The sequence below is a fragment of the Pezoporus flaviventris genome, unplaced genomic scaffold (genome assembly GCF_033815535.1).
Source record: "Pezoporus flaviventris isolate CSIRO_AGI_PZ_B2104156 unplaced genomic scaffold, CSIRO_AGI_Pfla_v1 ptg000015l, whole genome shotgun sequence".
In the NCBI taxonomy this organism is placed as follows: Eukaryota; Metazoa; Chordata; class Aves; order Psittaciformes; family Psittacidae; genus Pezoporus; species Pezoporus flaviventris.
In genome coordinates this window covers 14,075,264-14,097,676 of record NW_026892563.1, presented here as the reverse complement: position 1 = coordinate 14,097,676, position 22,413 = coordinate 14,075,264, and the positions used below count along the sequence as shown (strand labels likewise).

General features: G+C 40.3%; 1 protein-coding gene across 1 annotated transcript; it reads left to right on the top strand.

The window, feature by feature from the left end:
* Window positions 1–1,135: 1,135 nt before the first annotated feature.
* On the top strand, window positions 1,136–22,210 carry LOC133269358 (interferon-induced GTP-binding protein Mx-like). Its single transcript, XM_061453533.1, has 14 exons — window positions 1,136–1,932; window positions 2,059–2,180; window positions 3,714–3,906; window positions 4,861–4,998; window positions 6,252–6,406; window positions 10,935–11,073; window positions 11,546–11,744; window positions 12,541–12,619; window positions 13,575–13,697; window positions 14,493–14,634; window positions 16,819–16,977; window positions 17,937–18,013; window positions 19,011–19,253; window positions 21,729–22,210. The coding sequence occupies exons 1-14, from the start codon at window positions 1,899–1,901 to the stop codon at window positions 21,960–21,962; spliced, it is 2,037 nt and encodes a 678-aa protein (XP_061309517.1). The 5' UTR covers window positions 1,136–1,898; the 3' UTR covers window positions 21,963–22,210.
* The last annotated feature ends 203 nt before the right edge of the window (window positions 22,211–22,413 follow it).

Genomic DNA, 22,413 nt, shown 5'->3' with positions numbered 1-22,413 from the left:
CCAGGTATATGGTTAAGATACAGCTCTTGCACTAAAACATTTCAAAGTTGGCACTTCCTTTGTCAGACTCCTTAAATCTCAGTTTCCTAGATGTTACAAGTTTATCTTGGAAGATCTTTCTCTTTTTATTTTTCCTGGTGGTGTTACTACACCATTTTTGCATTCCATCCTATTCATTATAAGGATATCTAAAGCTTGCTATATAATCTCTTTCTGAAGTAAACACAACCATGTTTAGGAGGCCATATGCTAAAATCAGTACACTAATAGCCCAATGAATATAAATAATAATGTAAAAATGATAGAAAATTGTTCTCAGATAATGTTTACATTAAATTAAAAATTCATAGGAAGTGTTTGGTTCACTAAATTGAAACACAGGTAAGGAATGGGGAATGGGAAAGGCAATAAAAGGGAATACCGCTAGAAAAATTATTACCAGTAAATTATTTCCTCTAGCAATAGCAAATCACTGAAGAGTTTGGTGGCCAGTGAATGTGGAATGTATGTTTGCTGCAGATAAAGCACTGAGACTTCATTTGCAGAAGAGGAATTTTTGAATTCATTAATAGAAAAAGGTTCATACTGGAATGCTAAAGAAAGGGGAAGTGTGGACAAAGATGAAGGAACTGTAAAATAAGTAACTACAAAGAAATGAAAGTAGTTCAGTTATTTGTTATTGCTGGCCAAAAATGGTAAGTTTTCCCATAGGCTGTTTTTTGGGTTTTTTGTTTTGTTTTGTTTTTTAAAGGGAACAGGAATATCTACTAAAAAATACTGCTTTATTTAAAAGAAAGACCAAATAGTAAATGTGGAATTAATCTTTTCTTTTTTCTAAACTTGTTTTACACTGAAAGTTTAACTTGGGTCTGATCATCCTGTTTTGACACCTGCTCAAATTAGAAAACCTGTAAACCTAATTCAACCAAAAAATTTAAAACCCAGAAAGTTTTTTCAAGCAAAAATGTGTTTCTCCAAATTCATTTTCTCAAGTATTTGAATTAAACAGATCTTAATTTTGGCAGTGAAAGGTTAAAAAAAATCTGTCTTTGAAAAAATAATTCTCTGTTTTTCTCTTTAAATTATTCTTACGGGAAACCACTTCCCCTACAAATGTCACATCAAAGGCCTCTGGTTTCTTCAGTCATCCATAGAAAATATATCAACAAACTTTAATAAAATGGAAAGCGGAAAAATAAGAAAAAAAAGTCTCCTAGTTGTCCCTTCTCTAACATTTTGTCAAGCAAAGTCTGCTTTTTGGAGAGGGTTTTAATTTATAGAGGAAGGGGACTAAGACACTGAACTTCTAAAATAGGTATAAGACTTGACTCTGCCAAGTGTTTCTACTGCAGGAGAGGTGAGTTGGCCTCATAGCAGACTATGGCTTGATGTGTCCTACTCTCACTGCTGTTGGCCCACCCATGTAAGACCCTCTTTGTGCAGGGACACAGCCCTATACTCCTGACCCCAGGTGGCTGAAGTTAAGCATTTGCACACTCTCTCCAGCCATGCCCAGCAGCTGCTCTACTGACTGAGGTCCTCAAAACACCTTTCAGCATAAATTTTCATTGAGAAAAACTGCCTTTTTTGCAAAAAAGAGCGTAATTTTGTTGTTGTTTGGGTTTTTTTAATATTCTGATTTACTTTTTGACAAATTCTTTTCTTCAAACCACAAAGAAAGCATGAAAGAGGTAAGAAGCGTTTCAAGTCTACCCTCTGGAGAGCAATTTTAATGATTTGAAAAGAGCTGTGGCACTTGATATCTACTGAGGGTTTGAATCAGTAAATAAAAGTGGTGTTTGATTTTCTCTGCTATGATAACTATTACAAGTTTAGTCACTCAGTGTCCTATGTTTGATTTCAGGGGCTATATAAAGGAGTGATTGGACCAAACAGCAATGAGTAGTAAAGCACTGATGGACAGTCTACCAGGTAAGCCAAAAAATCAGCAGGCCATGAATAATAAGAGTGCAGTAATCAACCAACCTTTTAATGGAACAAAATTTGCCCTAGTGAAAAATGGTTTTGCATTGCATTCCTTATAACCATCTTTCAAAGCTTTTGCAGTACCTCTTCCACCAGAGTTAGAAGATGAAGTTATGACAATGGATAACGTGATGGAGAGAAAGCCTAACTATGACCAGGAGTTGAAGAAACAATATTATGGAGAAGAGGACAAAGTAAGGCAGACACCAGAAGGTGGCATAGATGCTCCCCATTGTTATTCCTTTGTTTCACTTTGTACTCCGAAATGAATTTTGTTGTCTCTTTGGGCAGTCTGATCTTGTTAGGCCTAAGCAGAGGAGTACTTTTGGGATCAGGGCCAAGCAGTCCTTTGTGTAACTAGAAAGATAAGTACCTGCAATTTATCTGCAAGCATAAAAAATACAGGTGTAAAAAATAGGATGGCAGCAGCCTAGCAGCCAATTTAATGTGCAACATATATCTGCTTCATTGGTAACAATTAGCAAACATTGAATAGAAATCCTTTAGAAGATTTTTTTTACTTAAGGCTCTTCTACCTTCAATAGAGATCAATCAATGAAGATTGATCATTATCTGTGTTAAATATTTAACACTGATTGGTTTTCAATCTGTGTCATATTTAATGAAGTTCCTTGAAAATATTTAGGATTTACCAGCTAGTAAATATCATAATGAAGAACCTTACCAATAAGGTTTTAAAATACCTGCTGCCGGTAATGTGTGATATCTTTCTTATCTTGAAAGAAAAAAGCTGCTGTGTTTGATTACATACGACTGATAGATGTATTTTCAGAGGTGGCTTTCTTAGACATAGGCAAAGGTGGGAAACTCCTGGTTTTCTTTGGAAGAAATTAGGTATGAATGTGCCTGACCTGTTAGAGTTTGTAAGATACTGGTGTTATCAGAATTACATTTTTAAATGCAGCAGCCAGACCAGAATGGAGACAGGAATAGGAAGAAGAAACCAAGCTGAACTAACTTTAGCTGACCATATTTAACAGCAGGTGGACCAGTTTTTTAAAGGGCTGGAAATTATTTGGTTTGTTTTTATGAAAATGAAGAGCCTTTGTTAATACCTGGCATGTGTATCAAAACAAACAAACAAAAAAATAATAATCTTTCATTTAAAACAAATCATTCATCCTTTACCCTAGCCTAAAATGAGGCACAGAAAGAAGAGCCATCATGGATTAAAAGATTTTAGTCACCTGTTAAGGATGCTAGATCAGAACACTTTTGGTGTCTGTGCAAAAATTAAACCTTCAAACTTCAAAACAAAGATTTAATAAGCTATTGTGTACTAAATTCTCTTACTACTGGGATTAGATTTCAGTTGCATACACATAATCCGGTACAACTGTAGATGAATGGTAGAAAATGGTAGTTATTTTTTATTAAAAAAAAACACAACAGTATATTAACAAAGCACATTTAGTAATGAGTCTCCCTTTACTCTTTACCTTCTCACAATAGCTTACTAAGCTTGGTATTTTAACTAAGGATAATCATTGAGCCAACGTCAGCTGATTTTGTCCTGTTTACAGACACCTGTGTATAACATTGGAGGTGCAAGGATGCATAGTGATATGAAGTACAGCTTGATGCCAGTACATAAGGTTTACTTGGGAATGATGAGCCGGAAAAGATGCCTAAAAGTGGGGTGGTTTTGTGAGGAAACAACTTCTTTTAAAATAATTAAAAATTAATTATAAGTTTAACTCTAACAGGCAGCAGAACGTACCTTGTGTAACCAATATGAAGAAAAAATCCGACCCTGCATTAATCTCATCGATAGCCTAAGAGCTCTCGGAATAGAAAAAGACATGGCTTTGCCTGCGATTGCAGTGATTGGAGACCAGAGCTCTGGGAAAAGCTCCGTCCTAGAAGCCCTGTCTGGTATTGCTCTTCCTAGAGGCAATGGTAAGGATTCACTTTCTCAGAACTCACCTGAATTTCACTTTGTAGAAGGGATTTTTATTATTTTATTTTCTAGAGTTGGATAACTCCATGACTGAGACTGTATCTAAGTTGTGAGATCCCAAGGGCCTTCTCAGCTCTGGTCTCCAGTAGAAGAAGCGGATGTGCAGGTCAAGCATCACAGGGTAACTTCAACAAGGCACACTTCCTGGGTGGTCAAGAGACCAGGAGTAAGAAAAGTATAGTGTAATGTACTTGTCTCAAAATGTGGCCAGATTGAAAGGCCGCATCAGCTGATTCTGTACGTTTCCCAGCAGAGTAGTGCAGCAGAGTGTCGGTTTCACATAGAAGACTAGTTTTGAAATTTGCTTTTGAAGTTGGTTTGTGGTTTTTTTTAAACAAGATTTTCTTACAGATACCTATTCTTTTTCTTTTTCTTTTTGTTTTTTTTTGTATGGAAAAAAGTGTACAAAGATCTCTATTAACAAATATGTGCCTTTGATGTTATATAAGTCAGAGAAGATTGTTGGAAGACTTTGCTGCTCAAGATTCGCCTTTTAGTTCTCTGTGTGTGTATATACACAAACATAAGGTCTGCAAGTTCTGTGTGCATTGACAGTGCCATCTAGTCTTTCAAGCTGGACTTGAAGAGAAGGTTCTCATAGGATGTATGTGCAGCACCGAAACAGGTCACCCAGAGGAGTGCAAATCTCCATCCTTGGAGGTTTGCAAGACAAACTGTGGCAGGACAGAGGCATGACTGACCTCATTAGTGCCAATGACAGTCCTACTCTGAATGACAAGTCAGACGACAGCCCTTTGTCAAAGTTTCCTGAAACATTTCTGTGCCTCTGCGCAAAGTATTAGGCAGCCCTATATACACCATGCAGTCCATATGCTGTGTATCATGCGTAAAAGCTGCTGAGAGAGTTACCTCTGTTTTTGGAACTGCTGCAGGTATTGTTACTCGATGTCCCTTGGAACTTAAACTGAAAAGAACACCTTCCACCCAGGAATGGAAAGGGAAAATTCGTTACCGCAGCTTTAACATTGAGCTCCACAATGCCTCTGAGGTGGATAATGCAATAAGACAAGGTGAGCTGTAATGTATTCCCCTCTGATTCGGCTTTCTCAATCTCTGAATCCTTTCTCATCTTTTCTTAAGCTAAGCAGCAGTCTCTAGACTGTAGTGATTGCACATCAACACAGTGACTGTAGCCAGCAGTAACACCAAGAGCTGGATTTAGAGCAGGAGACGGTGGGAGAGCATAAATTAACTCTCTTATGAAAGTTGTACCACTTATTAGATCAATAGTTAGGATGACTCATGATGTCCAATAAAAGGCCACGATGTGTCCTCAGCTGGATGCTGTCTGCCTGGTTTGGGAAGGTTGTCAATCAAATACGAAGCCCTAACTGGTTCCTGTCTTCAGTTCACTCAGAGAATGTTTGAGGTGTCTGTGGCTGTAAATCTTATGATTTTGGAGAAAATTGCAAGAAGGCAGACTAGAAAGCATAAAGAGCTTCAGCCAGCTAGTGTGACTACAGCCTCAATCACTGCACTTTTTATGTCACAGCTTTGATTTTATGGTATTTTATGCTGTGCAAGGAAACATTTTTCTTGCCCGAAGGATGGTAAGGTCTTTGTGAAAATTGGATTGTTCTTATTTCTTTGACTAACATTGCTCTGCAATATTGTTAATGGTCCTAATGTTTTTCCATTAGCTTTTCAATGTATTATTTTGGTATTTTCAATATATCCTTCCAAAACTGGCCAAGTAAGTGGTATGAATTGATTAAGCTAATTACAGAACTGAAAATTCCTCATGAGAATGACTACTGTGTTTCCTTGCTTGTCTATACTGTTCACAGTTCAAGCATTATTGCCTTACGAGATTTGGGACAAATCACTTGATCTCTCAACCTATCAAAATGTGAAGAATATAGAATGTCATTATCTTCCGAGGCAGCCAAGGATTAATTAATGCCTACAAAGTGTCTTAACATTGAGAAATCTAATTTCTAAAACTGATCAGTATTCTGTCCAATCACTTTTGTTGTGGTTTACCTATGTGTACTTTGCATATATGAGAGTTCATAAGTATATGCTCTGTAAAGTATTAAAGTTCACATTGCAAAAGGACTCCATGTACCCACAAATTGCATAATAATTTCTTTATATTTTTACATTAATGGATTTACGTGCATGGCTGGATGCCATGCCTAAAAAAGCCAAGCCTAAAAGTACTTTAGTTGGTAGCAGATATTTTTCAAAGTCATTGTGCTCAACTTCACTTTCATGCATTATTTAAAGCTTATATTCATTGCCTCATTCTTTTCTTCTTCAGCCCAGAATGTTGTGGCTGGTACTAAAGGTGCCATTAGTGGAGAACTGGTTTCCCTAGAAATTTGGTCGCCAGATGTACCAGATCTGACGTTAATTGATCTTCCTGGAATTGCCAGAGTGGCTGTGGGGGACCAGCCAAAAGACATTGGGGAACAGGTAAAATTCGGTCTCCTCATACGCCAGTCTATTCACAGAGTCACTTCTGTAACGTACCTCATATACAAGCCTTTGCTGTAGGATGCTGAAGTTATTATGCTGGGCTTCTGAGCCAGCAATAAAGCTACCCTGACAAACAGCCCTATTTTTCAGGCAAGGAATTGCTCACAGGAACAGTGAGGCCCAGGATCTTCTGTCTGCCCTGTCTTGCCAGAGGGAGTTGCCCACACTAGCTGGGAAGGAGCCGCATCAGGGGCCCTGCCACAGCCTACCCATGGGAACATGGAATAAGCCACCCATATGGACCCTGAACACAGTGTTGCCTGTCTGTCCCTTGGCTAGACTGCAGTCTAGTAGATAGATACATCCCAAAATGAGTTGTCTCTTACCAGCTTTTTGGATGCATTTGGCAAAGATTAATAGATCTGAGCTCTTGTAAGCTCTCCTGAAACAAGGCAGCAAATTTGCCCTCTTACAGGTTTTTTGCTCTGTTATCCATTACTTATGGAGCTCATCAGAATCAGACCCATTCTGGTTTTCTCACCCCTTAAGGGGTCCCAGCAGACCCTTTTTCAAATGAACAGAATATGCACTAAATTGGAGGGGATCTCTGCTCTTCCTCTGGTTACTTTTAGAAGAAATGCTGGAGAATGCAGATAAAACTCTAGTTGGACAAGGCCATCCTTTGTCTCTAAATTGGAAAGACATCAATTTGATAGGTGGACCACTCGGTGGATAAAGAACTGGCTGGATGGCTGCTTGCAAAGAGCTGTGGTCAATGGCTCAATGTCCAGCTGGAGATCAGTAACAAGTGGTGTTCCTCAGGGATCGGTGTTGGGACCGGTCTTGTTCAACATCTTTGTCGGTGACATGGACAGTGGGATTGAGTGCGCCCTCAGCAAGTTTGCCGATGACACCAAGCTGTGTGGTTCGGTTGATACGCTGGAGGGAAGGAATGCCATCCAGAGGGACCTTGACACACTTGTGAGGTGGGCTGATGCCAACCTCATGAAGTTTAACCATGCCAAGTGCAAGGTCCTACACCTGGGTCGGAGCAATGCCAGGCACAGCTACAGGTTGGGCAGAGAAGAGATCCAGAGCAGCCCTGTGGAGAAGGACCTGGGGGTATTGGTCAATGAGAAAATGAACATGAGCCGGCTTCAGTGTGCACTTGCAGCCCAGAAAGCCAACTGTGTCCTGGGCTGCACCAAAAGGAGTGTGACCAGCAGGTCGAAGGAGGTGATCCTGTCCCTCTATTCTGCTCTTGTGAGACCTCACCTGGAGTATTGTGTGCAGTTGTGGTGTCCTCAACATAAAAAGGACATGGAACTGTTGGAACAAGTCCAGAGGAGGGCCACGAGGATGATCAGGGGACTGGAGCACCTCCCATATGAAAATAGGCTGAGGAAGTTGGGGCTGTTCAGCCTGGAGAAGAGAAGGCTGCGTGGAGACCTCCTAGCAGCCTTACAGTATCTGAAGGAGGGCTATAGGGATGCTGGGGATGGGCTATTCATTAGGGACTGTAGTGACAGGACAAGGGGTAATGGGTTAAAACTTAAACAGGGGAAGTTTAGATTGGATATAAGGAGGGAGTTCTTTCCTGTCAGGGTGGTGAGGCACTGGAATGGGTTGCCCAGGGAAGTTGTGAATGCTCCATCCCTGATGGTGTTCAAGTCCAGGTTGGACAGAGCCTTGAGTGAGATGGTTTAGTGGGGGGTGTCCCTGCCCATGGCAGGGGGGTTGGAACTAGATGATCTTAATGTCCTTTCCAACCCTTACTATTCTATGATTCTATGATCTATAAGGATGATGTGCAGGAGCTGGGTGTACTGTTTCTCCTAGAATACCTTTAAATTGGAACTTGGAATAAGAATAGCACAAACTGAACTAGACATATCAACAAAACTGAGACAAGATTGGATTATCTGAGCTTAATTCCCTGGGAGAAGACTAATTTCATTTCACACCTAGATAGCAATCTTTCCATTGTATTCAGAAGAAAGCAGCAGGTAAGACAAGATTGGATTATCTGAGCTTAATTCGCTGGGAGAAGACTAATTTCATTTCACACTTAGATAGCAATCTTTCTATTGTATTCAGAAAAAAGCAGCAGGTATGACATATTCCATACATTTTCAACCTGCATGCCTCATAGACAGAGGCTATAGCATTGTAGCATGTTAGAAATTGGGATGGATGTGAAGTATAAAAGAGAGGCACCTTTACCAAAACTCAGGAGAAAAAAAGAATAAACTTACTTTAGTATAAGCACAGTAGATGTGTGTAAGCCTTTTGTAATACAACACAAACTATGACAAACTCTTTTAGTCTTGCATTGAAACATAGAAGCAACACCAAATAGATGACTTGTTTGACTTTTTTGTTTGGTTGCTTGGTTTTGGTTTGAGGTTTTGGGTTGTTTCTTTTTTTCCCACAAATACTCCACTGAAATATAAGACAAAGACATTTTCTCTCCTGTCAGAGATACAAATTTGAGATTTATCAACATGATACAAGTCTTGGAAGGCAGATGCAGGGACTGTGAGAATGAAGACCTTGTGCTCACTGTAGGAGAGGAACTGGTTCGAGACCATCTTAAAAATCTGAATGTGCACAAGTCCGTGGGTCCTGATGAGATCCATCCACGGGTCCTGAAGGAGCTGGCAAATGAAGTTGCGAAGCCACTGGCCATCATATTTGAGAAATCATGGCAGTCAGGTGAAGTTCCCGATGACTGGAAAAAGGGAAATATAACCCCCATTTTCAAGAAAGGGAAAATGGATGACCCAGGGAATTACAGACCAGTCAGTCTCACCTCTGTGCCTGGCAAAATCTTGGAGCAGATTCTCCTGGAAGGCATGCTAAGGCACATGAAAATCAACAAGGTGCTTGGTGACAGCCAGCACGGCTTCACTAAGGAGAAATCCTGCCTGACCAATTTGTAGCCCCTTCTATGATGGGGCTACAGAACTGATGGACAAGGGTAGAGCAGTTGATGTCATCTACCTGGACTTGTGCAAAGCGTTCGACACTGTCCCACACAACATCCTTGTCTCTAAATTGGAGAGACATCAATTTGATGGATGGACCACTCGGTGGATAAAGAACTGGCTGGATGGCCGCACACAAAGAGTTGTGGTCAATGGCTCAATGTCCAGCTGGAGATCAGTAACGAGTGGTGTTCCTCAGGGATCGGTGTTGGGACCGCTCTTGTTCAACATCTTTGTCGGTGACATGGACAGTGGGATTGAGTGCTCCCTCAGCAAGTTTGCCGATGACACCAAGCTGTGTGGTTCGGTTGATACGCTGGAGGGAAGGAATGCCATCCACAGGGACCTTGACATGCTTGTGAGGTGGGCTGATGCCAACCTCATGAAGTTTAACCATGCCAAGTGCAAGGTCCTACACCTGGGTCGGAGCAATGCCAGGCACAGCTACAGGTTGGGCAGAGAAGAGATTCAGAGCAGCCCTGTGGAGAAGGACTTGGGGTGTTGCTAGATGAGAAAATGAACATGAGCCGGCTTCAGTGTGCACTTGCAGCCCAGAAAGCCAACTGTGTCCTGGGCTGCATCCAAAGGAGCGTGACCAGCAGGTCGAAGGAGTGATCCTGCCCCTCTACTCTGCTCTTGTGAGACCTCATCTGGAGTATTGTGTGCAGTTGTGGTGTCCTCAACATAAAAAGGACATGGAACTGTTGGAACAAGTCCAGAGGAGGGCCAGGAGGGTGATCAGGGGACTGGAGCACCTCCTGTATGAAGACAGGCTGAGGAAGTTGGGGCTGTTCAGCCTGGAGAAGAGGAGGCTGCGTGGAGACCTCCTAGCAGCCTTCCAGTATCTGAAGGGGGCCTATAGGGATGCTGGAGAGGGACTCTTCATTAGAGACTGTAGTGACAAGACGAGGGGTAACGGGTTCAAACTTAAACAGGGGAAGTTTAGATTGGATATAAGGAGGAAATTCTTTCCTGTTAGGGTGGTGAGGCACTGGAATAGGTTGCCCAGGGCGGTTGTGAATGCTCCACTCCTGGCAGTGTTCAAGACCAGGTTGGATGAGGCCTTGGGTGATATGATTTAGCGTAAGGTGTCCCTGCCCATGGCAGGGGGGTTGGAACTAGATGATCTTAATGTCCTTTCCAACCCTAACTATTCTATGATTCTATGATATATCTTGCTTTCTTTCTGTAAGTGTGTACCTTGGTATCAGAACTTGTTTTTCTCACACGTGATTATTTGCAAAATATCTTCAATATTTCCATGACAGATTATATGCATGAGAGGTTAAACTGCACATAGCTTTCAGGACAGGCATAACATCCAAACATGCTAGATGTTTAGATTAATCTTGACATAGAAAAAGAGGCTGCATTTTACTGCTGACCCATTTCCATGCTATCCTTTAGCATGTAATACTATCCTCAGTAAATGTGACATTTAATGCCATTAAACAGTGGCTCATATTGCTAGAAATAGTCACATCTTACATGGAAGCATCTAATTTCACTGAATTTTCTTAATGTGTATTGCATTACAGATCAAAATACTACTTAAAAAAATTATTCGCTTCAAAGAAACACTCAATTTGGTAGTGGTGCCATGTAATGTGGATATTGCAACAACAGAAGCATTGAAAATGGCTCAAGAGGTGGATCCCACTGGAGAAAGGACACTAGGTGAGACAATTTTTGATCTACAAGTTGAAGAGAAATGTGAATCTTGTTTCCATGAAGGTCTGATGTTCTGTATTCCGTGCTAGATCTGTAGAATTAGCTACTAGAAGAAGGAAAAAAGAAAACAGCCTAAATGAACTATTTACAAAGCTTGAGATGATCCAGTAGCTCAAAGAATCCCTCAATTTTGAGTCTTGCTGGCTTATATGTTACAATTGCAGGAAAGCTTTGCTGCTGCCTGTTAAAAAAGGATTTGCAAGACATAAAGAGGGTGGGAGGCCAACTGCGGAGCAAGTTTTACAGTGCAAAGCCCAAGAGCTGAGAGCTCTCTAGAGGAGAAAAAAAAACCCAACAAATGACGAGAAGTTGCTTTATAAAACATGGTATAGAGTATTCCTTCTCTGGGTGTCCTGCTACACCTCTCCCACCTTTAACCTCTGCACTTGACTAGCTTTCTTTTTGGGTAATTTCCCAGGGATCCTCACAAAACCTGACCTGGTGGATAGAGGAACTGAAGAGTCTGTCATTAAGATAATGCAAAACAAGGTCATCCCCCTCAAAAAAGGTTACATGATTGTGAAGTGTCGCGGGCAGCAGGACATCCACGACAAACTGTCCTTGGCCACTGCAATCCAGCAGGAGAGAAAATTCTTCCAGACTCACAAACATTTCAGGTACTTCTCACAGCAAGGACCTAATCAAAAACATATTAAAGTCACTTCAAAGCTTCCTGTCAACTTGGTGAGTTTTAAAGTAGGGTTAGAAACAAGTTTTAATGATATTCAGTACTTCTCATTGCCCATGTAGTGTTACATTCCAGGAAGCCAGAAGAATTTTACACATCAAATAAAACTTTAAAATGCGTTTTGGATGCAAGTTCGATATATATATCTCCCCTTAACCCTGGGAGAAGTGCAATGGTCTTCAGAAGTTCAAAATAATTTCAAAAACTCTAATTTAAACATCTTAAGTGCTTGAGCACTTCAAGTCGAGCATTTCAAGTCAGGCACTAAAGTATTTCCATGCACTGGGAAACATGGTTAAACTCAGCATGAGAAAGGATACTGACTGTGCTAAGGGCACAGATTTCCCCAGAAGATGACTCAGCAGCAAATCAATCATAATATAGAGAATGGCAGGCGAAAAGGGTTTGGAATCAGTGTACTTCACGCATGCAGAAGTAACACAGCAGCACATTAATCTGCTGTTACAATTTGCTATTTTCAGCTTCTTCTCTGTTTCCGTTTGCTTAGCCAGTATCAGCGGCTGCCAAACAACTCTTGCGTTAAATGCCCAGAGTCCTAGGCTGCTGCTGCAATTGTGCTTGAACTCTCAGGCAGCCCTTCTTTTACTCAATTTGTGTATTTACTCAAATTGTGTACAACTAGTGAAAAAAGAGCAAAGCATCAGTGCTACCTCCTTACCCTGCCCATGCAGTCTACCAAAAACACCTTTTCCTCTTTTTTGCAGCATTCTGCTGGAAGAAAGAAGAGCTACTATCCCTTATCTGGCAGAAAAGCTCACAAATGAACTTGTGGGACATATTATTGTAAGTAACAGAAGCGCTATACTAAGCTGTTTGTGCTGGTTACAATCTAGAAATAAGTTCAGCCCTTTAACCTTGGGTTGCAATTGATTGCAATTGGATTGCATCTTTATATGCATAGAGAGCACTTAATTATCCTTCAGTCCGACAATCTAAGGACAAATTGCACTGAGAGTTATAAGTGAAAAACCTGTGTTCTGTTAATCTTAAACTGAACGTTAACAATAGACAAATAATTTCATTTGTGACTCATAACTCCTGCTTTTTCAATGACAGCCATGTTATTTCTGTTTGTGAATGTTGATTGACTGGGTGACAAGTTACTGTTATGAGCGTACTAAAACACAATAATTTCTATTTAACTGAAAATGTCTTAAAAAAAATCAAGTAATTGTTTTATTATATTATTATACTAATGTAAATATATTGGAGTTTCAATTTTATAGACATGTATCTGCAAGTAATATATCTTATTCCATTAAGGGAAAATGCTAAAATACAGGGAGCCTCTAAATTCAATACTGAAGGAGAAAAAAAAGCATTTACATATCCTGATGCAACTAAACAGCTGTGTTCAATCAGGCATTTATCAGGAATGGAAGGGTCAGTGCATTCCCCACATCATCACCTCCCTGGCACAACCTGTGAGGACAGTTTTTGGCTCACTATAGATGAAATGTTGCTAGGGACTATTGCTAGGTTGCCTAGGGACTGTAGCTACTCTGCCCACCTCACAGAGAGGTCTTAGCCCCCTGCCTTCTCTCAATGAAGGCCATATTTGTATTTCCATGGTATCCCACTGTCATGTGTGGGATGCAAGGACAGCAAGCTCTTAGACTTCAAAGAGCAGCAAAGATCTTGTGCAGGTATAGGTCATTCTTAGATTGGTTTTATTTTCCTTCCAAAGCCAAACATGTTCAACCTACCTAAATATCCTTCTTCACTGTCTACCCACCAGAACACTTTGCCAGCACTGGAGAAACAAATTCATGAGGCACTACAAAAAACATTACAGGATCTACAAAAGTACAAAAGAGTCTCACCCACAACAGAGTCTGAGAAGCTGACTGTCCTCACTGATGTGAGTATCAATATTGATTTTGTCACAGAGCAGAATGAAGAGGTAAATGTGGGAGAAAAAGAAACCACTAAAAGTTAGGAAAACATTGGCATGGAGCACCAGGAAGCTTGTGGTATCTGTCATCGAAGAGTTTCAAGAGCAACATAGACAAACCTCTGGAAGGAATACATCATAGCTACAAAAACAATGGACCACAGGAGCTCATGGTCCCTTCTAGCAATATTTTTCATGTGATTATGTCATGAAAACTGAACAACAACTCAGTTGAAAGGTCAAACTCAAGCATCTCAGGGATGGAAAAATTACACTCCTGCCTGCCACAAACTTTTTGAAGGGTTTATATTGTTTACAGCACTCATAAAATCAAATGCATTCTTGATATCAAAATATGGTTTACTAGTCCGTCCAAGTATCTTATCTTGGGGAACTAATCCCTTACAGAAAGCTTTCAGGAGGCCAGCAGGGGCACTTAAGAAGGCTCATCAGCCTTCAAAGGTTTCATACAAGTCTGGTCAAATACAGTTTGCTAAATGGTTCTAAGAGTCCACAGGAAAGGAAAAACAAAAAAAGTATCAAGTTTATTCTCCTCCAGCTGTGCTGGTTTGGGGACAGCCAAACAAAAAACCAAACAAAACAACAGGAGTTGCAAGCATAAAAGATGTAAGGAAGGGATGTTTTCAATGAACCATGCTCCTGCTTTAACATCAAAAGATTGCAGATTTGCTTTACAGATGCAAGTCAGTCTGGAGAAATGAAACTTTACAACATTCTTGCTTGTTCTTTAATTCACTACAGTTGATCAAACTCTTTAATCAAGATGTCTCTCAGACAATACGTGGAGAGGAACAGTTGGCTGGAAATGAAATCAGGCTGTTTACAAAAATCCGCAAAGAGTTCCAAACATGGGAAACGGTTCTCCTAGAGTGTGCTGCAAAGGGTAAGCATAGAAAACCATTGTTTGCAGCTGACCTGAGATTCCATTCCCTTGCTTTTAAATCAAGACACAGCATCATCAATGGGTTGTTCCAAGAAAGTAAAAACAAGAAGCGGGGAGTATGCATCTGTTGTAATGTTAGGCAAGTTATGCTTTAGTCCTTGAGGAAAAGGACAGAGCTTGTGTTAAATGCTGTCATTACGGAGAGATCAGTGAATGTCTCTCTTCTCCCAGCAAAGCAGTAAAATCAAGACTATGGGCCCTGGCACAAAATTGGTTGGTGAGTCTCTGAACCGTTCTTCTAGATAACAGCATTAAACCAAACATATTATCATCATCATCATCATTATTTTAAACTATATAATGAATCTGCTATAATTCTATTACTATTTTTATTACTATTATTAGGAACATTTTGCAATTTTAGTCTTTTTTGTTCAATTTTAGCTCTGGTTTAAGGTGTGGAGAAAGCAATTCTGAGTCTGAAATCACCACACCTTGCAAAGAGCACCCCTTCCTGTGCATCTCCCACTTTGTTAATTGCTTAACTGAACTCAGATCTAAACTGAGGCATAGGGTGATGCGCGCAAGCTAAACTCTGCAGTACACTCAACATCTTTTGCAGCATCTCTTTCACATCTTTCAGAGACCCCATCACTTGCTCTTAGAGATGAATTATCATCAGCTATCAGACAAGCAGCAGTTCTCAAAGCAAATTCTGTGCACATCTATGTCAGCATTACTAGTCCCTCTAAAATGATAGGTACAAATAGGCTGCAAGAATGACATCAACCAGAGACAAACATATATATATATGTGAAGACAGACAGACATTAGTGTATGTTAACATTTCTTATGTCACATCCATGAAATATCAGGCCAATCAACATGATTTTATGGACAGGAATAGAAGAGTAAGATAATGAAGGCATGATGAAATAGACAAAAAAAAATAAATAAAAAATAGCAGAAAGCACTAGCAGAAGGATACAACTTCTTCAGAGGACAAGAACAACTGAGTTGCATTACAAGGCATTCCAAGGCAGCTGAACCACAGTGGGGAACCATCTGGGCACTTTCAGGTTATCCCCATTGATTTAAACTAATACATCTAACTTCACAATAGGATCACGTAGCAACACACAGCAGCTCTTACAACAGCATCGCTCTTGCTGACAATATGCTACCCCAAACTCATGTGTATATATGCCCAGATAAAGTATTTACCTGTGCAGCAGAGTAAGTTCACTTACATAGCTTGAAAACTAGAGGTAGCTTTAGCGAGCTCTTCCTCAAGAAAAAGCTCTATTATCGGTCACCTCTAGGATTTCTGAAGGTACATCATCACATGTCAGATGACACTGTTTAACTTGAGCTTTCTTATGATGAATGAAAGTACTAAGAGGAGTAGACACTTTTAATATTTGAAGCCTTGAACTTTCTGTTGCAAAGCTGATAGATGTTCTTGTGGCTATGTTACAACTTTGTACTACCTTAACTGTACAGGTTGGTTTTCAGACTCTGAAACAGATTCTCTACATCCACTTCTGGGTTTTTTTGTGGAGTTTTTTCCACTGATTTTTTTTTTTCTTTTTTAATTATCCAACTATGGATTCGTGTATCTGAATGTTAGAACTGAAAGCATTCATAGCTTGACTTCTACTTCCACATCTGCATGTGATTCACAAATTTGACCCCCAAACAGGGCCATATTGAAACCTTCCGAAACACTCAGAGACCTGTCTTCGCCTGAATATGTAAACCAGTTCAAAGAGATATACCCCATTTAAGATGGCAAAGTCATATAATGTTAACAAAGAAATATTGACTGTGATATCTTAAATAAAAATAGATAGTCAACAGTAGATTCCCTGGAATAAGACTGTTTAGGGAGTTTGGGGTATTGTTTTGTTCCATGAGGGTAGCAATTCCAAGAAGAACCAGTATTTTTGAGCCCCATCATGATTTCTGGGTTGCTTTCTGTCATATAGGTGGTTGCTCCATTGTGTCATTAACTGAGTAATAACGTGTTAGCACAGTTCTGTAGTAATGGTTTTGCTTGAAAGATCATCTCAGTAGTTGCTCTTCTCAAGAGCATTTCAAAGAGGAGAAATAGACCTCTTTCGTAAATCTGATATTCATAAATTGAGTGATTAGTTGTAAAGTAATGTTATTTTAATATTGCAGTTAACGAAACTGTACCCGGTAAAGCATGGAAATATGAAGAACAGTATCGTGGAAGAGAGTTCCCAGGTTTTACCAATTACAGGACATTTGAGGATGTTATAAAAGAGCAGATCATAGAACTGGAGGAGCCAGCCATTGAGATACAGAACAGGGTGATTGGTACGTCTCACAGGCCTCATGAGGCTGTTACATGGGAGATACTCATGCACCTAACTTTTTTTTTTCCAGGATGAGCAAATGTTCTCACTGCTGGAGCAAGAGCTCCAGCCAGGATTCTTCAGAGTGGGGAAGTGAATTTGATTCAACCTGGAGTCTTACTTCTTCTCTAGAGCCTCCAATCTCTACATGTGGTCTCCGGCATTTATTAATACTTTTCCCAGTGGCTGGTGGAAGAAAGTTAGAATGTAACTACCTTAAATAACAGAGTAAAGTAATAGTACAGTAGAAGTACCTGGTTACAGCCCAGCAGTTTGGTATTCCCAAACCCAGGGAGTGGCATTCACAAACCTGAACTGGGAGCCCAGCTTCTCTGCCAGTTCTTTGCATGCTGTTGTACATTGTATCATACAGTGTATTGTATGTTGTATCACACAGTGACTGCTGAGACTGGGGGGAAGAGTACATAGTTCATCCAGTAAAAACCACCCAAGGAAAAAGTATGTCATGATCCTCTCTCTCCTATGTTTGACTTAGAAGGCATCTACGGTGTCTGTGCCAGACTCAGTGATCTGTCCTGTATGTGGCTAGCCCCTCTCCCTGCAGGGGCAACTCAGGGGGTGAGATGCAGATGTGCTTACATGGCCAAGTGATGGCACATCTGTTCAGATACAGCTGTAAGCACAGAAATTGCTTTATAAAGGAAATCTCAGGGATATTCAATCTCTCGGGTGTTAAGTGATTACATCAGGTCTTTAATGTCTCACACTCTTGGACCTAGGAATCTAAATTCCTACTTGTTTGTATTGGTCATAAAGGCACAGTACATCAGTACAGCTGCCCAGCTATTTCTGGATGAATATAGAAAATGGGTAGTTTTCCCAAGTCTCATATTAACAATAGCTTAAAAACCTCACTTGATTACTTGACATTATTTTGTCTGTTTTTCTTCTGTCTGTTAGGACTGGTTGAAGAGAAATTTATGGAACTCACTATAAGGCATTTTGGCAATTTCCACAATCTAAACAGAGCTGTTAAGGTGAGACATTACCTGTAACCTGAGATAAGAGCATGACAGAATGGCCTTTGTAAATACAGCCATTTGTAAAGACAACATTTGTAAATACTGCTTAGAGTACCTATCTCATTGAATTACCCTTATGCAACCACTGAATTTCTTTCAGGCCTATGTTTTTTATAAAATAAGGAAGAGCACGAAAATGATAGCACCTTTACAATGGGACTAATGAAAGTGCCTTTTGTCTTTTGGTACAAATTTGACAAGATATAAAACATACATTCCTCATTCATTCTGGTCACATTGTTGATACATACACCACAATGCAAAGAAAACACAATATGGCAGCCTTGAAGAGTTTATAATTAATTTAAATTTAAGTTCTGCAATGATTTGTAAGCATGTGGGTAGCCTAAGAGCACTAAACAGTGCTTTTGCCTCTCTGAAAGGCAAGCCATGTTGTTAGCCAGTGCAGGAATCTCATCTTCAATAAAAGGGAGCAAGAGCAGACAAGCTAAAAATCATGATGACTGTTCACAGTTTGGGATAGAGTTAAATGATACGGATGTCGTTGAGCCTTTCTCTCAGAAAGATCTTTGAAGAAGAGATGAGAAGCAATGCTGGACAGCAAGGAAGCAGTGTCCACTCACAGGGTACTGCTTAGAAAGGAAACTCAAATGCAAATGTGAGTGAAATAGATGGTTTTCTATTTTACTTGCATGGCCAAACCCTACTGAGCTCCCAGGTCAATCAGATACCAAGCTAATAAGCTACTTCAGCCAAACACAGAAGTATTTAGGGAGGGTCTTTAGGCATAACACAGTGAGAGAGATGCAGAGGGAAGAAGTTCTGGTAAACACTAAAGATGAAAGAAAAGACGGGATGCTTTCTTAAGAGTGCTAAGAAAGCGTGTTAAGGGAATTTGAGGATGACTGAGGGAACTTTGCTGCTATGCACTGACACCTTTGCAAAAAAAAAAAGCAAATGTCTGAGAACTTGTTGTCCTTTTCTTTTCTAGACCAGAATTGAAGACGTTAGAGAGAAACAAGCAGAGGAGGCTCAAAGACGTATCCGGACCCAGTTTAAAATGGAGAGAATTGTATACTGCCAGGATAACCTTTACATAAATGATTTAAAATCTGTTAATGGAGAATACTTTAAGAAAGTCAGCAAAGGGAAAGAATCACAGGTTGGATCTGATTTGCAACAAGAGCCCTATTTTGTCCGGGAACTGGTTTCTCACACGAAGGCTTACTTCTACGTGAGTTTACAGATGATCATACAGCAGTTGTTCTGTACTTTGAATGCTATATACCCACTGTCCAGGTCTCACTGTAGTTAACATATTGAGTCTTTCATACTACTACTATGCAGGGAATAGTAGCCAGAGGGTATAAGTGTCTTGTCCAAGTACAGGCATAGCTTCTGTATGAACTAATCAGAGCTTCTGACCAGTGATGAAAATGCCAGGACAAAGCTGGTCAGAAAGCTGTTTCAGCACAGTCTCTAGGGAGAAGTAGTTGCACAGTGCCAGATATGGCGATTAGAGAAGCCTGCCATTTCTTAAAATGACAGTTGGTTCCTAAAGCACATATTACCTGCCTCCCAGCCTGTCATGGTTCCCTGATGCCCCTTGCTCAGGGAATACACTATGGGCAAGTGAGCCCTGTTTTCTAGCTTTTCACAGAGAAAGGAGTGGCTCCTGCTGACTATCCAGCCCCATGCCAGTACAATGTTCTCTCGATCACTTACCAGCATGGAGGAGAGGATAGGATGAGGAAGAGCCCTTGGCCCTGTAACTACAAGTTACTGATATTCAGTTGATGACAAGCCCCCCTCTACAGCAAAAGAAGCAACAGGCCTAGGGTAGCTTTCCCCACTGCAAGTCTATATCACATTTTTCAAATAACACTAGTTTCCATGAGCTTAACAACATTATGTACAGCACTTCAGCATTTAGCAGAGCATCTGAGAGCTTAGGTCAGCTCAGGTCAGCCTCAAGCCCTTCTGTGTATTCCTGCTGCCAGCAGAAAGCCATATCAGTGGCTTGCAGTCAGAGCCTAAACTAATGTGACGGGAGGAGTGATAATAAAATGTTAAGTTAAAACGGATTCAGCTATCTGTAGAGATCAGAATGTGTATGCTGCATTGCAGAGAGCTCATAGAAGTTAAGTCTCTGAAGACAAATGGGATGTTTTAACAAAATATTGTGTTAAAGAAAGACAGCAAAGAGAACATGCAGTATCAATATTTGCTTTTGATCTTTGTTTTGTAAAACTCTCCCAGAAAGCAACAAGTTCAATATTAATAATGCAGTAGGTAGGTAACAGCTCACCTTGAGTTCTAATAGCAAGATTTTGACAAATTCCTGCATTAAACATTCAGGCTGATGGAGGGAGAGAAAACCATCAGCTTTCAGAGAATGAGACAAAGGCAGAACTGCGTAAACTCTTCCCTGCCACCTCACTATTCTCTCTGCTATAGCACAAATGTCCCAGAAGTTTGTTAGACATTTTTGTAAATGTCCTAAGAGCCATTTTCAACAATAACAAATACCAGAGCATCATATCTCCATGGGACTTACACAAGGTCAAAACATTTTGAATGCAATGGAAGCTTTTAAGTGTTCACGGCCTTTGAAAATGGCATAAGCGTTTTAGCTGACTCAGCCGAATTGCTTGCTATTGACTAGATCTCTGCAAGACAGAAAGAAAAACTAAACATCTAGTCTTAGGTATTTTTCAGCTTGAGTTCAACCCCACCTTTGTACATGGAAGATTTGCACCCACTGAATTCCAGATGCATTTAAAGCCAGAAACACCTTACACTTCTCTGGAAACAGGCTGCCCAAACCCTATAGGACCTACAAATCAAATGTGCCTCTTCAAGGTCTTCCCACTGCCATTTTCAAGTCAGGTGCTACAAGAAGAAAGGAAGACAGCATGTTTCTCAATTGCAGCCAGTCACTCAGGAGTAAGTGCTCACCTGGCACCAGGAGGGCTGGAGGCAGCTCCCTCCCAGCATTGGAGAGGTTTTGAACCTCCCATTGTCCAAGAGCATCAGTGAAGCCCGGGAGAAGCATCCCACAAGCTCTTCTAGGTCAATGTTTCAATTTGCATATATAAATAGCAGACCAGACAGTTTGTCAGCTTAGCAGAAAATTATTTCATTGAGGTATCAATAGATGTAATGTAGGCAAAACAAAGCCTCACTACTGCTGAAGGCATTTTCCCTTAAAGCTAATGCTTACTCCAAAGTTGTCTTACACTTAAAAGGACAACCACATCAGAAATACCATCTAAATACAGAAATTTAGCAAGTTTAGTAAAAATCACTCTTTGATTTCCTGTACCATAATGGATTGGTAGTATTCAGAGAATACATATTTGATGCCAGAAATTGTTCACAAGTACTATTCATCAGGTATGTCCTCGGATAAGCTCTTACCAACAATAGCTGGCAGAGCTAAGTGGCGAACAGCCTGCCTTGGGTTTAGTTCAGAGAGAAAAAAGCAACAGTTGACATTCCCTTAACTCTTAGTTTTTAGACTTTTAGGTACAAAAGACTAATGGTAAACATTTTTTTTGTTCATAGAAGCACTCCCTTCTTGACCAGTAACTCTGTGCTTAACATTTAAAAAATGTGCTGTCATTTCTTCCCGTACTTCCTGTAGCCCCTTCCTGGTTTAGTTCTTTCAGGGAAATAAGTCTTCTGCCTTCTTTCCCCCTTTTTGCAGGGAGCAAGTAAACGCCTCTCTAATCAGATACCTCTGATCATCCTGTCTTCTGCCTTTCATGACTTTGGGGATGGCTTACAGACCACAATGTTGCATCTTTTGCAAGAAAAAAACAACTTAAGCCATCTGCTTCAGGAGGACAGTGAAGCTGCGAAGCATAAGAGCTACCTCAGTGAAAGAGCTGATCGTCTCACCAAAGCCCGCCAGTACCTGAGAAAATTCACCTCACTGTAATTTCTTAATTTTTCAGTCTACTCATTTTCTAGCATTATTGAAGAACTTCATAAAATCCCTGAAAATGTAACGTCAGCACCCATTTCTAGTGTTGTTTGCTTTATTTTCCATAATCATATTACATGCAAACACCTACCCTTATGTTAAGTGCTCTTTTCTGGGAGTTGTGACTGAATAAATGCTGTCTGAGTTTTAAACATTTGCTTTATGAACTTTGTATAACCATTAAAATAATTATTAAAAAGCTAGAGCTCTTGAGGGTTGTGGTGTTTTGTTTGTTTGATGATGAGGGCTTTCAGCTGTATTACTCACAAACTGTAGAAATCACATTACCTGACTTTCCTAGATGAAGCATAGTGCACAACCTTAGCAACCCCACACTTCCCTTTGTGGTTTTGCCTCACGGTGATTGATGTCTTTCCTGCCGTGGCCTGAAAAACAACTCTGCAAG